General features: G+C 55.9%; 1 protein-coding gene across 3 annotated transcripts; it reads left to right on the top strand.

Moving 5' to 3' along the window:
* Positions 1 to 5653: 5653 nt before the first annotated feature.
* PRMT1 (protein arginine methyltransferase 1) lies at positions 5654 to 16838 on the top strand. 3 transcript variants are annotated; one of them, XM_036307171.1, is made up of 11 exons: positions 5691 to 5809; positions 7880 to 7933; positions 8454 to 8555; positions 9654 to 9809; positions 9953 to 10016; positions 11400 to 11542; positions 12390 to 12477; positions 12572 to 12687; positions 13519 to 13669; positions 13874 to 13995; positions 14745 to 16838. In XM_036307171.1, the coding sequence occupies exons 1-11, from the start codon at positions 5774 to 5776 to the stop codon at positions 14826 to 14828; spliced, it is 1116 nt and encodes a 371-aa protein (XP_036163064.1). In that variant the 5' UTR covers positions 5691 to 5773; the 3' UTR covers positions 14829 to 16838. The 3 variants fall into 3 exon arrangements, with proteins under 3 accessions (XP_036163065.1, XP_036163064.1, XP_036163066.1); XM_036307172.1 differs by lacking the exon at positions 7880 to 7933 and having other exon boundaries at positions 5654 to 5809; XM_036307173.1 differs by lacking the exons at positions 5691 to 5809; positions 7880 to 7933 and adding an exon at positions 8213 to 8237.
* The last annotated feature ends 414 nt before the right edge of the window (positions 16839 to 17252 follow it).

Genomic DNA, 17252 nt, shown 5'->3' with positions numbered 1-17252 from the left:
GGCACATGCCTGGGTTGTAGGCTCAATCCCCAGTGTGGGGCATGCGGGAGGCAGCCGATCAATGATTCTCTCTCATCATTGATGTTTCTATCTCTCTCTCCCTCTCCCTTCCTCTCTGAAATCAATAAAAACATATTAAAATAAAAGGGACCCTCCCTCCCCCGCCCAGAGCATAGCACAGAGTTGCTGTCCAGGGTCCCTCAGAGCAGGAGGAGAGCCTGCCTAGGTTAGAGACTGCGTTCAGGCGTGAGGTACTGTGCTCTTGGCTGGGTGGCCAATGTGAGTGAATTACCAATAGGTATTAAGTAAGCTGTCTAAACAAAGCACACTGCCCTAGCCGGTTTGACTCAGTAGATACAGCGTCGACCAAAGGGTCCTGGGTTCAATTCTGGTCAAGGGCACATGCCCAGGTTGCGGGCTCAGTCCCCACTAGGGGGCGTGCAGGAGGCAGCCGATCAATGATTCTCTCTCATCATGGATGTTTCTATCCCTCCTCTCCCTTCCTCTCTGAAATCAATAAAAATATGTTTAAAAAAAATAAAAAAAACAATAAAGGACTCCCATCTGATTAAGTCAAGTCCACCCTGCAATATGTCCCTTTTGATTAATGTAAAGTTAACTGGTTTAGGGCCCTAATGACATCTGCAAGATCGATTCACCTTTGTCGTATAAGATAATCAGGAGGGGCATTCATCTCCTTTGTCCTATAACCCAACCTGGTCCCCGGTATATAACACGGGGGGGTAGAGATCTTGGGGGCCCCCTTGAAATTCTGCCCATCACAGCATATCTGCAACCACTGCCACGTGACATGCAAGCCTCCGTGGTTTATGTGGGGGACCAGGCCACAGGAGCTAATCCTGGGGTCTTTGATGTGCTGCCTAAATTCTTAATTGAAGGAATGGCCAAGTTCCCATTTGCTGAGGGATGAAGTTTCTACCCTCCCAGCCCCTGGAGGCCTGCATGCTAAGTCGGGCACTAGATGTCTGTGTGCTTCTCCTCACCCCTCCTCTCACCACACCCACCCGCAGTGGTCGCACCCATTCCCGGGCTGTGACGCAGTGCAGCACTGGCTGGCAGAACTAAGTGAGCCTCCCATGTGATGGGGAGCACGCCCCGAGCCCCCGGGCACGGGCCCCGACGGGGATCCAACCGATGACAGCGTGGTGCATGGGTCAATGTTCAACCACAAACCACACTGACCAGGCGGTCTGTTAATTTTAACAATTTTTATTAACCCTGTTTATCCAAAATACAGAATCATTTCAACATAGTAGTCAATATAAAAATAGTAGTGAGATGTTACAGATTCTTTTTTTTTAAAAAATATTTTTTTATTGATTTCAGAGAGGAAGGGAGAGGGAGAGAGACAAACACCAATGATGAGAGAGAATCATGGATTGGCTGCCTCCTGCACGCCTCCCACTGGGGACCGAGCCCACAACCCGGGCACGTGCCCTTGACTGGAATCGAACCAGGGACCCTTCAGTCTTCAGGCCAATGCTCTATCTACTGAGCCAAACCAGCTAGAGTGATTCTTTTTTTTTTTCTTTTTTTTTTTAAATATATTTTATTGATTTTTTACAGAGAGGAAGGGAGAGAGATAGAGAGCTAGAAACATCGATGAGAGAGAAACATCGATCAGCTGCCTCCTGCACATCTCCTACTGGGGATATGCCCGCAACCCAGGTACATGCCCTTGACCGGAATCGAACCTGGGACCTTTCAGTCCGCAGACCGACGCTCTATCCACTGAGCCAAACCGGTTTTGGCATGATTCTTTTTTTATATTAAGTCCTCTGAATTGTCTGTGTTTTCTTATTATTATTTTAAATATTTTTTTATTGATTTCAGAGAGGAAGGGAGAGATAGAAACATCAATGATGAGAGAGAATCATTGATTGGCTGCCTCCTGCAAGCCCCCCACCGGGCATGTGCCCTGACCAGGAATCAAACTGTGACCTCCTGGTTCATAGGTCAACACTCAACCACTGGGCCACTCTGGCCCGGCTATTACTATTTTTTAATCCTCATCCCAGGACCTGCTTAGACTGAGGAAGGGAGAGAGAGAGAGAGAGAGAGAGAGAGATAAAAACATCCATATGAGATAGAAACATTGATCAGTTGCCTTAAATACACTCCTTGATCCAGGATCAAACCCACAATCCAGGTATGTGCCCTGACCAGGAATCGAACCAGCAACCTTCAGCACATGGACGATGCCCAACCACTGAGCTACTTGGCCAGGGCCGGTGTGTTTCACACTCAGTACATCTCAGTTCAGACTTGCCACAGTCCATTACTCACCTGGCCCAGGCGACGAGTGGCTGCCTTCTTGGAAAATGCAGAATTTGATGCTGACAACTTGCCCATTTTTGACTCCAGCCTGAGATTTTTCCCTTGAACGCCATTACCACCCTTTTTTCAATGACGTTAGGCTATTCCCTAGTGTTGTATCATTTGTTATAATATTTTATTCTTGGTAGCAGCACAGAGCAGAAATAATTGATCAGGTCAAAATACAATACTTGGAAATTAGGAAAAAAACACAAAACTGATTTAGGCCTTGGCTGGGTGGCTCTGTTGGTTGGAGTATCATCTTGTGCACCAAAGGGTTGTGGGTTCGATTCCCAGTCAGGGCACATACCTAGGTTTTGGGCTCAATTCCTGGTTGGGCAGGAAGGCAACTAGTCAATGTTTCTCTCTCTCAAAATCAATGGAAACATATCCTTGGGTGAAGATTGAAAACAGAAAGACAAAAACTGACTTAAGACCCATATAGCATACAGTGTAGGATCAAAATGTGGGCCCCGATTATTTCATTATTTGGACTTAATCAAAATTTAAAATCTCTGCCCGGCCAGCATGGCTCAGTGGTTGAGCGCCAACCTATGAACCAGGAGGTTGAGGTTCGATTCTTAGTCCGGGCACATGTCCAGGTTGTGGGCTCGATCCCCCATAGGGGGCATGCAGGAGGCCAGGGGCAGGTCGGCGATTCTCATCATTGATGTTTCTGTCTCTTCCTCTCACTTCCTCTATGAAATCAATTTAAAAAATATTTTTTTATATATATTTTTTATTGATTTTTTACAGAGAGGAAGGGAGAGAGATAGAGAGTTAGAAACATCGATGGGAGAGAAACATCGATCAGCCGCCTCCTGCACATCTCCCACTGGGGATGTGCCCGCAACCCAGGTACATGCCCTTGACCGGAACCGAATCCGGGACCCCTCAGTCCGCAGGCCGACGCTCTATCCACTGAGCCAAACCGGCTTCGGCTTAAAAAATATTTTTAAAAAGATAACGAGCCCTAGCCAGGTTTGCTCAGTGGATAGAGCGTCAACCTGCGAAGCGAAGGGTCCTGGGTTTGATTCCGGTCAAGGGCACATGCCCAGGTTGAGGGCTTGATCCCCAGTGCGGGGTGTGTGGGAGGCAGCCCCTCAAAGATTCTTTCTCATCATTTATGTTTCTCCCTCTCCCTCTCTCTCTGAAATCAATGAAAAATTTTAAAAAGATGTATTTTTTAAATGAGTACACACTTTAAAAAAATGGATGTGAGCAGACCCTTGATAAAAGAAGATATACGACCCTAGCCAGTTTGGCTCAGTGGATATAGCGTCCACCTGCAGACTGAAGGGCCCCGGGTTCGATTCGGACCAAGGGCACATGCCTGGGTTGTGGGCTCGATCCCCAGTAGGGGGTGTGCAGGAGGCAGCCAATCAATGGTTCTCTCTCATCATTGATGTTTCTCTCTCTCTCTCTCTCTCTCTCTCTCTCTCTCTCTCTCTCTCTTCCTTCCTCTCTGAAATCAATAAAAATATATTTTTTTTAAAAAGAAGATATACGAATGGTCAATGAGCACATGAACAGACGCTCAGCAGCCGCGGGCAGAGCAATACAAATGACAGCCGGGACGAGACACCGCTGCGTACCCACCAGCCTGGTGAAAACGAAAGACGGATCCTATCAGGTGCTGGCCAGGACCGGGAGCAGCTGGAACTCTTCATGCATCCCTGATGGGAATGCAAAATGGTAGGACGCCCTGGAAGACTTTTTGGCAGTTCCTTATAAAGTGAAGCATCGAGCATTCACCCTGCATGTAACTCGGTCATCTGCTCCCAGGTTGACCCCAGAGAAAGGACAAAGGGTCTCTTCACAGGAAGACTTGTACACGAATGCTCACAGCCCAATCTGGACATTACTCAGATGTCTGTCAACAGGAAAGGAAATAAACTATGATACTGTTACCGAACTCAAGGGGTCCGCAGCTTGGGGTATTCTACTAAAACAGGAAACAGTTGTTGCAAGGTAGTTTTATTTACTTACAGCAAGTAAAGGAAACAGGATGCATATCCAAAACTCTGCCTCCCCAAGGGGGCTTAGCCATGTGGCTCATCACTATTTGGTCAATTACATGTTGATTTCTTCCGTGCAGTTGGCTACACTTACCAGTCGAGTTCCTGTTCAGTAATCCTGTTTGCAGCTGCAGTTGAGAAAGGCTAGGCTACATTTTAACACTTAGCAAGAATAACAGTAATAACATCTAGAACTTCCCAGGCCCGAAGACCTTTGTCCTAACCATACACCAATACAATGCAATACTCCTGAGCAATAAAACGGATTGCACAATGGGTGAATCTCAAAAGCATTAGGCTGAGTGAATGAAAACAGACACAAGACATCACGACCTGTATAATTTCATTTATAGGAAACTTTAGCAAAGAAAAGCTACACTATAGAAAGCGATTGCTTCAGTGGTTGGGTGGGTACGGTATCAACTAGAGAGGGTCATGAAGGAACTTTCCAGGGTGATGCTTCTACAAGTTGCGTTCATCTTCATTCAACGAGTGACTTTTCCTGCAGATCCTGGAAAGCTCCCTGGAGGAGGCGCCGTCTGGTCTGTGCCCTGATTGACGGATAGGAGTTGGTTGACAAAGGGAGGTGGGTGTTCCTTGCAAGGGGAGGGAACTGGCAAAGGCCAAATGGTTTGAGTGAAGGTGCTGGGTTTAGAAAACTTGGAACGGTTAAGTAGAGGGGCTGGAGTCTACATGCATTGATGCCCGAGTCCTTCCCGACTGGGTTCGAGACCCTGGAGCAGCCCTCCCTCTCTTTGGGTCTCTAATGGCTTCAGTTTCCCCCGCCCCCTCACGTAAATGGGCAAATTCTTCCTTGTTTCTCTCAGACTCCCCTGGGGCTGGGAGAACCCGCTGAATAGACGGTGAGTGACAGCTCTTTTGAGGCAATCGCTGGAGGATAAAGCCCTCTCTCCTCGAGGGCCAATCGCCTTGTTCTTGAGACCGGCCGCTGGGCGGGGCTCACCAAAGGCCTCGTGACCTCACGTTTTCGATAAACCAGTAGCAGCTGATAAGAGGCGGGTCCTTTAGGTGATGGACAGATATCTTTCAAAATGTCCGCTAGCGCGGGGCCCGCCGGGAAGCTTTGAGGAGGTGCTGGGGGAAGGGGCGGGAACTCCCGGCTGGCTCGGCCCAATCATCAGTCGTGCTTCCTGTGATAGACGAGAAGTCTTTGCCATCCCGGTCGACTTACGTGGGCGGGACCTTTCACGCCAGACTGGGCGCGTCCCTAAACTTTGATGGGCATCTTCTTTGTCCAATTGGTAAACGGCATTCCCAGACGGACCGCCTCCATCGCCAATGAGATCTCCTGGCGGGGTCGCGGTGGGCGGACCCAGACTCTCCGCTATAAGGCGGTCTCGGGAGAGTGCGGAGAAGGGGGGGGGTCTCGGCGGATCGAGGAGTAGGAGCGGGTGAATATGGCGGCAGCCGAGACCGCGAACTGCATCATGGAGGTGAGCGTCTGGAACGCCGCCGGGGGCGGGGGTCGGTGTTTTATGGCACGGAGAAGGGGCTGTGAGTCGGCGGATTTGAGGAAAGGCCTCCAGCCGTCCGGCGGGGAGTCCGCATGCTCCGGATCGGGGCCACCGTTTCGGTGCGGGTTCCCTAGCTTTCGGGGGGCCTGCGGTATCCCGCCCAGACGCTGGTCTCGGGCCCCCTCCCACGTGGAGGAGGGCTGGGGGCGCTTCCGGCCTGGCCCCCACGTGGCCGCGGCGCGGTGGGTGGGGAGGGGGTGTGCCGCGCCCGGTGGCCCGGCGGGCTCCACGTGCGGGACAAAGGCCCCGCCCCCGGCCGGGGGAGGGGCGCCCCGGGGGGGGGGGGGGGGGGAGCCTCTCACCCTTCTGAGGCCCCCGGCCCTCCACGAGGATCGCGGCGTACATTTCCGAGTGGGACTTATTCGGGGGCCTTCAGTCTCTTGGAAGGAAGGGGCGGTGTATCGGGTCCCTCCACATCCCCCTCCCAGGACCGGGCATTCACTTAGGCCTCGGTCCAGGTTTTGTGCACTTTGGGGTTCGGATTGGAGGAAGACAAAGACCTGCTTTTCTCTGCTCCCCCTCCCCCGCCCCCGTTTCCTGTGCCTGGATTCTCCTCCCGGGGCTTCGGGAGCGGGGGATGGGGGATGCCCCTGTGACCTCTCTCGGTGGTGGTGGGGGGGCCTCCAGCTGAAGATCGGTCCCGATAAGGCGCCCGGCACCCCCTTGTGGCCGTTTCTGGGTGTGTGGGAGGGACATCTTTTTCATGGGGCGTGTCTGGAAGCCCACCGCCCCGTCGGAGCCCGGCCGCGCGAGGGAAGGGGTCTGCCGGGAAGGGGCCACGATGGAGGCTGCGAGCTCTCACCCCCATTCCTCTCCCCTCGGCGCTCGTGAAGGCGGGGGATGGACGCCCCCTTCCAGAGCCCCTGGGCGAGGGTCCGGAGCCTGGATGCCTGAAATGGTTTCCCAAAATGTGGGTTCCTGCGCAGCCATGCGGGGTTGGTGCCGGCGCGGGGTTTCAGGCTGCCTGGGGCCTGTCTGGCTGAGACATGAGTGAGATGGAGAAACGGGCCCAGCGGGGAATCCCCTCCCAGCCGCCCTTTGTAGGCATCCTCGCTGGCTTGCGGGAATGGGGGTGGGGCCCGGAGCCCTGCGGGTCACGCTTCTCGGCGCCCGGTCCCAGCTGTCATCTGATGGGGCCGCCGGATTTTCACCCCTTCCCTTGTGGCTCTCTCTGGAGTGGGAGGGCAGCTCCCCAGGGTCACTCCAATGACTCCCATCCCCCGTGGCCGCCCTGGACCAGGGCCCCGGTGGTGGAGGAAATACCTTCCCGGGAGGTTGCCTCGGGGCTTGGCCCCACACTGGGGGGCTTGCAAGCCTGCGATGTGTGTCTGAACGGGAGGAGGAGGGCTGGGGGTCCAGAGTCCGGCCTCTTCCCGGGGAATCTGTCTTCCTAGGTGGAGGGAAATAAGCCAGGAGATTGGCTCCAAATGGTTGCATGTGGGGTTTCCTGAGCCCAAGGCAGGAGCTAGGGGTCGGGGTGCCAGCTCTGGTGGGGGTGCCATCTCCATCCTGGAATCCTCTCATGAAAGACTGGTTTCCAGAAGTGGCAGGTGCCCAGAGGGCACACTCTGCCAGCCACCTCCCCGCTATGGGTGTGTGTGTGTGTGTGTGTGTGTCACCTAATCTGGGGGGATTAGATGATGGAGGGGAGTGACAGCTGGCAGTGCCTATGTGCCCGGTGGGTGCCAGTTCCTCCGGGCTGGGTGGGGGAGGTGTGCATGGTCAGATGCCTGGCCAGAGAGGGGCAGCTTGGGATCAGTCCGCCATCTCTCCAGCCACAGCTGAGACAGAATCCCTCTCTCCTCCCCCCACTTGTCCCACCCCTTTTTGAAACAACCCTGCCTCATTACCTGCTCTCTCTGCCACCACTCCCCACCAAGGAAAAGGAAAATTGCAGGAAAACACTCCCCTCTCCTAACAGCCAGGGCCCCCTGGCCTGCCCCTAGCCGCTCCCAGTAGCTAATCCTTTCTCCCTGTACTCTCTCCTAGAATTTTGTAGCCACCTTGGCTAATGGGATGAGCCTCCAGCCGCCTCTTGAAGAAGTAAATATCCTTTTGTGAGACCCTTCCCCATATTAAGATATCTTGCCACACTTTAGGCCCTGTCTAGTGGTCTAACCATGAGCCTTCTTGCTTCAAACCAGCTTACCCCTTGCCCCCGAACACTTAGTACACACTCCCTCGAGGTTTGTGGCCCCCACCTTGCCTTCCCCAATAGTGTGGCTGCTTCCTTAACTCTATTTCCAGCTCCCCTTTGCCCTCCCCTATGTCTGCTCCAGTTCTGCCTTCCCCTCCCCTCCCAGCTGTGGGCTGAGCTAGAGACGGGGGCAGAGAGACTGGAGAGATGGTAGGCATGGCTGAGATATCGGGGTGTTCCCTGGGGGCGGGGTATCCTGCAATAGGAAGCTTATGGGTTCTGGGGAGGCAAGGTGGCAGATGGGAGCTGTAGGGTTGCCATGGTATGATTTGGGGGGGTTATTCCAGGGAGAAGTAGGAACCTGGAGGCTTAAGAGGCTTTGGGGAGCCCCAGATTTGACCCATGGTCCTATCCTCCCTCTCCCAGGTCTCCTGTGGCCAAGCAGAATGCAGCGAGAAGCCCAACGCTGAGGACATGACGTCCAAAGATTACTACTTCGACTCCTATGCTCACTTTGGTATCCACGAGGTAAGTGCACAGCTGAATCTGGAGAGGTTAGGCTGGAACTGAATTTCCCACCACGCACCCTGCCTTCCCTGTCAGCAGGCTGCCCCTCTGCGCATGCCCCAAGCTCACCCTGGGGTCTGCTCTGCCCGCGGTTGCCTTGGAGACCAAGGTTACCCAGGTGCTCTTCAGGATCCCTCCTGGGAGGCAGGGGTGGGAGCCCACATGCTTGGCTGAGATGCAGCTGGAGGTCAGGGCCGGCTGGGTTCTGCCGCCCTCTAGTGACCAGCGGTGGGGTTGTCCCCCAGCTGCTCAGGTCTGGTGTGCAGATGGCTCCTCTACTCTGGTTCCCTGCAGGCTGAGGTCCCAGTAGTTGGGATGGATTCTGTGGATTTTTTTTTGGTCTTTTTTTTTTTTTTTTAATATATTTTATTGATTTTTCACAGAGAGGAAGGGAGAGAGATAGAGTCAGAAACATCGATGAGAGAGAAACATCGATCAGCTGCCTCCTGCACATCCCCCACCGGGGATGTGCCCGCAACCCAGGTACATGCCCTTGACCGGAATCGAACCCGGGACCTCCCAGTCCGCAGGCTGACGCTCTATCCACTGAGCCAAACCGGTTTCGGCTTTTGGTCTTTTTTTTTTTTTTTTGAGTGTATAGGTCAGTGGATTATTGATTTCAGAGAGGAACTGAGAGAGAGAAAGAGATATAAACATCAATGATGAGAGAGAGTCATGGATCAGCTGCCTCCTGCACACCTCCTCCTGGGGATCAAGCCCACAAACCAGACATGTGCCCTGACCCGGAATCAAACCATGACCTCCTGATTCACGCTGACCGGGCTACTGAGGACTTTTTAAAAGCAAATGTAGTTGAGGCTTCGGAGGCAGTGGTAGAGTCTGGCTAATCTATGATGGGAGCTTAGTCTATCCAGTCTGATGTTACAGATAGGGAAACTGAGGCACGTGGAAAGGAAATAACTTGTTCCGAAGGGACTAAGCAAGTGGGAAGGCTGAGCTCTAGCACTTCAAACTGTCAGCATGTCAGAGGCCAGGACACCCCTGTTTCCAGCTGTGAATATAGGCCCCTCACGGTACCTTCGCAACCCGTCTCCCCAGGAGATGCTGAAAGACGAGGTGCGCACCCTCACCTACCGCAACTCCATGTTTCACAACCGGCACCTCTTCAAGGACAAGGTGGTGCTGGACGTGGGCTCCGGCACGGGGATTCTCTGTATGTTTGCTGCCAAGGCCGGGGCCCGCAAGGTCATTGGGGTGAGTGTCCCGGACAGAGGGGTGGGCTTGGGCCCTGGGACGGAAAGGGACGCCTTGGGGCTCAGGGATTGGATAGAGGGGGTGGGAGGTGAGGATGGGACTGGGGGGGGGGGGTCTCACCCTCACTTCTTCCTGGACCCCAGATCGAGTGTTCCAGTATCTCTGATTATGCGGTGAAGATCGTCAAAGCCAACAAGTTAGACCATGGTGAGCCCAGGAAGAGAATGGGTTTGTGGGGGCGGAAGGGGCGATCCCAGCTTCCCGGGCCCTTGGCAGGAGGGTGGGGGCCGCTAAACACAGATTCAGCTTGTCCTCTCCTGTGGGCTCTGGGCCGCCAACAGCCTGAGAATTCAACCTCCTCAGAGCCCGTAACCTGAAAAGCAGGTTCTACTGTCTTAGAATTTAAGTGTTAAAGTCCCAAACTCAGTGCCTCGCTCTAAAACCTTAGGCAAGAAGCAGTCTAGGGTCATGTAGGCCCACGTGAGAAAGCACTCAGCCGCCCTTCTCGGAGCTCAGCCAACATTCCCAGACTCTGTACCTATCAGCACATATGCGTGTCAATGTTTTTACATTTACGTGCATTATTTTTACACAAATGGCATTTCACACAAGTCTTTCCCTTTGCTTTTTCTTATTTAAAAAAAAAATACCGTTTTATTGATTTCAGAGAGGAAGGGAGAGATAGAAACATCCATGATGAGAGAGAATCATTGATCGGCTGCCTCCTGTACACCCCCCACTGGGGATCAAGCCTGCAACCCGGGCCTGTGCCCTGACCGGCAATCAAACCGTGACCTCCTGGTTCATAGGTTGGCACTCACCAGCCCCGCCCCTTTTTCTCTCCGGTCATCGTGTCGTTTAACATGTTGCAGGACGTTGAGAGGATCTTGTTCTTTTTGATACTCACATACCCGGGCCTTCTTAACCAGGCTCCTGGTGATGGGCATTTAGCTGCTTCTGGGCGTTCCTCTCCTGCATATAAGGTCATTCCACAAATGAACTGGTACATCCGTGAGGCTGATTTATAAAAGTATCGCATGGGTCAAACGTGTAAGTTGCTAGATGTTGCCAGATGACCTTTGAGTTCCCACCTGCAAAGTTGGAGGGACAGAGATTGGGGGAAGGGGGTGGGTTTTCTGGATGTGAAGGCTCCTGGCATTTAGTACCTGAAGGGATTTTTCTTACTTTCTTAGTAAGACTAGTATAGTGACACCCCCCCCTCAAGTACCCAACACTCAGCTTTAAATATGTCCATTGGAAGCAAATTCCAACTGTGATGTCCTTTAGATCCTGCTGTGCGTGTTTCTGATAGGTGATCGTGCCGTTCCTGGCAAAACCTTAAATCGCCTCCTACCTAATCCATGTGAGATTTCTGCTTCTGCCTCGGGAAATAGCTAGAGTGAGTGAACTTGAAACTGAGTGAACAGGGCGTGGCTTCAGCTGGCAGGGTTCTTTGAAGATGCCCAAATGTAGCCCCCAGCCCTTCCTTAGAAGTCAAGGGCTGCCCCAGTGGGGTCCCCAGGCCCTGGACCCCCAGAGGGAGGCAGTCGGACGGGTCTCCTCAGGCCTGTGCCCCTCTCTGCCCTACAGTGGTGACCATCATCAAGGGGAAGGTAGAGGAGGTGGAGCTGCCGGTGGAGAAGGTTGACATCATCATCAGCGAGTGGATGGGCTACTGTCTCTTCTACGAGTCGATGCTCAACACCGTGCTCTATGCCCGAGACAAGTGGCTGGTGAGGCCCTGGCGGGGGGGACGCAGGCTGGGTCCTGAGGGTGTTTGTTGCATGTATCAGTCGGGGGCCAGGCCGGAAGCCAAAGCCAGGCCAGGTATTTCCCACACAGGGGACTTAACACGGGATTGCCCGCACAGATGTTGGAAGGCCCACAGCCAAACGAGTATAACAATTTTTGGGAGCTACATGGTGACAAGGAGATGGTACGGTGTCAGGGGGGGCGTTAGTGCTGGGAAGAAAGAAAACCATAGCAGGACAAAGGGATAGGGAAGGACAGGTGTGGGGAGAGGGCATGATCCTCTCAGGCTCTCACATCAAAGATGTGCCAGGCAGAGGGAACACCCAAGGGAGATGACTGAGACTTGATCAAAGGATGGGCAGAAGCCACACAGGATCTGCTTCTGAGGGGAAGAACACTGGACAGGATTTCAGCCAGTGCAGAGGTCCTGGGGCAGGAGTGTGCCTGGGTGTTGAGCAGCAGGGAAGCTAGTGAAATGAGGATCTGGAAGAGCAGTAGGAGGTGAAGTTAGAGGTGAGGGGTGGAGGGGCCTTGTGGACCCTCATGAGACTTTGCTTTCCCTCTCAGGAGCCAGGAAGGGTTCTGATGATCCCTCAGAACCTCCGGACAGGGTCTGATTTAGGTGCTCCTGGGCACCACCTGATGGCCATGTGGGGAATGATTGGGGGGTGAGGGCAGAGCAGGAAACCCTGAGGCGGCTGCCTGAAGTGTCTATGTCTCAGCCAAGGGTGGGGCAGAGGGGGTGGATGCAGAGCCACACTGGAGAGGTTTGGCAGCAGCGTTGCCAAGGCCCCCCACCCTTCACGCCCTCACCCTGCCCTTACACAGGCGCCCGATGGCCTCATCTTCCCAGACCGAGCCACGCTGTACGTGACGGCCATCGAGGACCGGCAGTACAAAGACTACAAGATCCACTGTGAGCTTGGGCCCAAGGAGCTCGTGGGCTGGGGCGGGCTCGACCTGACCTGGGCGCCCTGGTGTGCTCACCCCTCCTCCCTGCCTCCTCCCAGGGTGGGAGAATGTGTATGGCTTTGACATGTCTTGCATCAAAGACGTGGCCATCAAGGAGCCCCTGGTGGATGTGGTGGACCCCAAGCAGCTGGTCACCAACGCCTGCCTCATCAAGGTGAGGGGATGGGCATGGCCAGGTGTCCCCCAGGGTTGGAACCAAAGAAGGGCCAGCACCTGTCCCGCATGCGACACATCAGGGCGCGGCGTGCTGGCCTGAGGTCTTGGGTTCCTCGCCCGTCAGCCAGGGTAATGCTAGGGGCCCAGCGGAGCTGTGTCTTCCATTAAAAAGCTCTGAGCCAGCCAAGGCCAGTGGTTCCAAGATGGAACCTATGAGCTGGGCTTGCCCTGCCCAGGGACACTCTTTCCAGAGGGAACACGGGCGGCAGCTAAGATCCCCGGGCGGGGCTCACCTGAGCACACCGAATGCAAGAAGCCGGGCCAGGAGCAAGTTTATCATAAGTCAAGGGTATGGGCTGCGATCCATTGCTGAGCCCCTCCCTGCCGTGCCCCACACATCCCTCCGTGAGGCAGGCAGAACCACGTGGAGGGAGTGAGGAGAGGAGACAGGAGACGAGCAGGCGGCCTGACCGGCCCGGCCTCTGAGGCTGCATCAGAACCAGGGCTGTGTTCTGAGCGCGTCCAGGAGCTGGCCGGGTTTAAGCAGGGGCTGGGCACGATCTGATGGGCTTGTTTCACAGTTGTCACCGTGGCTGATGGATGTGTCCAGCTAAGTCATGTGGGCGGGGCGGGGGGATAGAAGCAGGGAGCCCCATGAGGAGGCCATGGGGGGTGTGAAGTAAAGCGGTAGGTCCAGGAATAACTCGGGTTTGGGGTCGGATGGGGAGAGGAGGGAACGGGGGCTCCAGCCCCGCCCACCCCACCCCCTCCCCGTTTGCCTGGGCCCCGGGCCGGCCGCGGGGCGTGGGGCTCACGGCCGGTCCCGCAGGAGGTGGACATCTACACCGTGAAGGTGGAAGACCTGACCTTCACCTCGCCCTTCTGCCTGCAAGTGAAGCGGAACGACTACGTGCACGCGCTGGTGGCGTACTTCAACATCGAGTTCACGCGCTGCCACAAGAGGACCGGCTTCTCCACCAGTGAGTCCGCGGGGGTGGGGGCCGCCTGCTCTGCCTTCGCGTCCCACCCGCGGGGCCCAGCAGGACCCTCGGGGGCGAGGAGGGTGAAGGGCTTCACGGGCAGGTGGACCACAGTCAACGCTCCGTAAACAGCCATTTGGGGGGGCGGGGGATGCCAGGCAGAGGGAAGGGCAAGACCAAGGGCTGACCCGACTCCGCCCTCAGGCCCCGAGTCCCCGTACACACACTGGAAGCAGACCGTGTTCTACATGGAGGACTACCTGACGGTGAAGACGGGCGAGGAGATCTTCGGCACCATTGGCATGCGGCCAAACGCCAAGAACAATGTGAGGCTCGGGGGCACCTGGGGGTGGACTGTGGAGGCACCTCTGCTTGTCGGGGGCTCTTGGGGGTTCGTCTGGAACATGATTGTATGGAGCACCTACGGGCAGTGGGCCCTGGGGACCAGCCACGATCAGGCTGAACCCCTGCCCTCCCGATGTTCCCGATCTAGACATGGGTCACAGTCAGCGGTAAACGACAGCGGGACAGCAGGGGGTGACTGTGCCAAGCTGGCGAGGGCGGGCCAGCTGAGAAGGTGGGGGGTGGGGGGCCTGGTTTCCCAGCCTGGGCCTGGGGATTGAGGGAAGAAAAGGAGGGCCGGGCCGTTTGTTCCTCCTGCACCCCTGGCAGGACGCAGCTGCCACTGGCTGAGAGGCTGGGGGCAGGGCTGGGGCAGAGTCAGGAGCCCCAGCTCAGCCTCATGGGAGGAGGAAGGGTCTGGTTCCTGAGTGGAGGGGCGAGGCCTGCGCCAAAACATCAGGCCTGTGTGTAAGGCTGGATGGTGCCCAGGGAGCCTGGGTGGAGGGGAGTGGCCCAAAAGGCACCCACTTTCGAAGTCAGGGAGACAAGCCCGTTAAAGCAGGGACTCGCAACCAGGGACTATTTGCTGTGCCCCAGATGACACTGGTCACTAGAGACGTGGGGTTATTACAAACTGGAGAGGGTGCTCCCCTCTGCTTGCTCCTCACCTGGGCAGTTCTGCATCTCTGCCTGCCCTGTCTCCGGTCCCCTCATGTCCTCCCTCTCCCCACAGCGCGACCTGGACTTCACCATTGACCTGGACTTCAAGGGCCAGCTGTGTGAGCTGTCCTGCTCCACCGACTACCGGATGCGCTGAGACGGCGCCCGGTGTCTCCCACCCCAGCCCGGCCGGCCCTGCACAGGCCCAGCGGCTGTGGCATTTCTTAGGCGGTTTCAGGATCCCCCTTCCTCTCCTTTTCTCACAAGGGAGTGACAGGGGCCTGGGCCCGGGATGGGAGGGGTGGGGGGTGGGTACATTGTGACTGTTTTTCATAACTTATGTTTTTATATGGTTACATTTATGCCAATAAATCCTCAGCTGGGACAGCTTGGCTTCTGGGGGGTTGGGGTTCCGTGTGCAGGTGCTAAGGTTTCAGTCTGAGCAGCCAGGAGTACCCGGATGATGGCGTAGGTCTCTGTCCTCCTCACTTGTGTCTAGTTCTGTCTCACCACAGCCCTCTGAGTCTTGTCCCAACTCACCTCCTGCTCGCTCCCAGGATCTCCCCCCCACCTCTGGGGGGAGTGAGTCTGTCCCCCCCAGCCCCCTCTCCTGCCCCTGAGGCCCTGTTACCTCTCGTCCCCACTGGACATGGCTCTGAGCCCAGCTGCATTGCCAGGCTGGTGGAGGATTGGGGTGTGGGTTCCCAGTATAGCTGGGCCCTTACGCTTCTCAAAAGGCCATTTCCCTGCCTCCCCCAACACACGATTCCTCTGTTTTTTCTGTCCAGGCCCCTCCAGGGCCAGGCCAGGGCTGAGTGGCAGTGAGCACTGTCCTGCCCCCGGCAGCTAGGAAACAGTTGTGGTGGAGTTGCGCTGGGGTCAGTTCCTTCTGGGGGGGTGGCCTAGGGCGGGGGTCCCACCTCAGGGTAGCAGAGCCTCCCCACCTCACAGGAGGGCACCAAGGTCCCACTGACCTTCACAGGCCCCTGCTGCAGGCACGGTGTCCTCATCCACCACCCTCCCCATGGCCCTGTGCACAAAGCCCCATCCCCCAGGACCCGGACCACTCAGCACAGCATCCCTGTCTCCACAGCGCCTGCTCCGCCTGCTTCCGTACAGCTGAGCCCTAGGCTTGCTGGCAGCTGATCTGTTCTAGGATGGTGTCTGCACTGGCTGTGCTGAGGCTCGGGCTCTGTCCCTATCCCCAGGGGCCTTAGGTTCCAGAGTCTCCCTGGGTGAGAGTGAGGTCTGGCCTATACTGGAGCCCAGAGCTTCCCCTTCCCCACCCCTTTCCTTGAAAGCAGATGCTGACGCCACTTGAAAGTGTCAGCTGTCCCATCCCTCTTCCCTACGCCTTAGGATTCCCTCTCCTGGGGCCTGGGCACACCGGCACACCCATGAGGGCTCCTAGGAGCCGTGGAGGAGGTGGAGATCTGGGTGCTAATCGTGCCTCCCTGGCTTGGTGTGGCCTTGGAGACTTCGGCCTGTTTTACTCTCTTGGGAGGTAAAACAGGCCTTAAACTACATCTCACCCTGGAAGGTTATCCAGACCAGGGGGGAGGGGGCGGGGCTGCCCGCGCAGGGGCAACTTCACTCACTGATTTTTCTGGTGACCAACACCCACCTGCTGTTGCTTCTAGCTTCCTCCACCCTGGGGGACCCCGAGTCCTTGGGCAGGTGGGAAAGGCTGGTGGTGTCAGGGATGTGCCTGCAAGGAGACCTTGAAGTGCGTTCGCCTCCTCAGACCAAGGCTTTCAGTCTCGGAACAGGAAGGCATCTCAGAGCTGCCCTGTCGGATACTGGGCCCCATTTCTCCTGTTTGTACCTCAGTATCACGCTCCTCTGTGGCCCCGCCTGCCGGAGACCCGATACTGGCCCCGCTCTGCCTCCAAGGAAAGTTGGGCTATGGAGTGCTAGTCTAGTTGGTCTCCTGGCCCTGTGGCAGTGAGGCCTGCGCAGTGCCCAGCTTGTTGGGTGACCTTGGCACCTCTCTGCACCTCCCCTAGCCTCAGTTTACCCATCTGTATATTGGGGCCACGACCCCAAGTTTCCACTGGGTTTGCCCAGATATCTTCCCCCCAATAGCCTCCTCCTTCCTTCCCCCAGTTCCCGCTGTGACTGGGCGGGACCCAGGGGCACCCCAGAGCCAAATAAAAGGTGATCTCCATGCTTCAGTCTCTGCTCTTTCTGGTCTGACCATCTGAGTCCAGCCCCTAACACATGTTCCCTTGTGGAAGTCCCTTTGACTGTCTAACTTGAATCCAACAGCTGTAGCCGCCTCCCTCGCACCAACGCAGTTGCACCTTGTGCGGCTAGTTTTGTGGGTCTATTGGGTCCCAAAGCAGCTCCTCCCTCCCTGGGATGGTAGGACGGAGATTCGCTCCAGCTCCAGCTGGACGCCCCACGTGCGTGACTCGCCTACCGGAGCTCCGCTGCGAATTCCAAGCTGAGCCTCGTTCCCGGAAGAGAAAGGAGCGAGCTCCTTGAGAGAGCGGACTGGGGAGCCCGAGAGCCTGGGGCTCAGGATAGATGCTGCGTGGAAGGCTGGGGGCGAATGGGGAATGGGGCGGGGTAGGAAGAC

Source organism: Myotis myotis, unplaced genomic scaffold (assembly GCF_014108235.1).
Source record: "Myotis myotis isolate mMyoMyo1 unplaced genomic scaffold, mMyoMyo1.p scaffold_m19_p_45, whole genome shotgun sequence".
Classification (NCBI taxonomy): Eukaryota; Metazoa; Chordata; class Mammalia; order Chiroptera; family Vespertilionidae; genus Myotis; species Myotis myotis.
This window is presented reverse-complemented; position numbering and strand designations above follow the sequence as displayed.

Bases quoted from the DNA above. Each gene is read 5' to 3' on its own strand.
- PRMT1 (XM_036307171.1), top strand. From the start codon at position 5,774: ATGGCGGCAGCCGAGACCGCGAACTGCATCATGGAG. The intron at 12,688-13,518 runs GTGAGGGGATGG...CCGGTCCCGCAG, and splicing joins CCAACGCCTGCCTCATCAAG to GAGGTGGACATCTACACCGT. The intron at 13,996-14,744 runs GTGAGGCTCGGG...CTCTCCCCACAG, and splicing joins GGCCAAACGCCAAGAACAAT to CGCGACCTGGACTTCACCAT.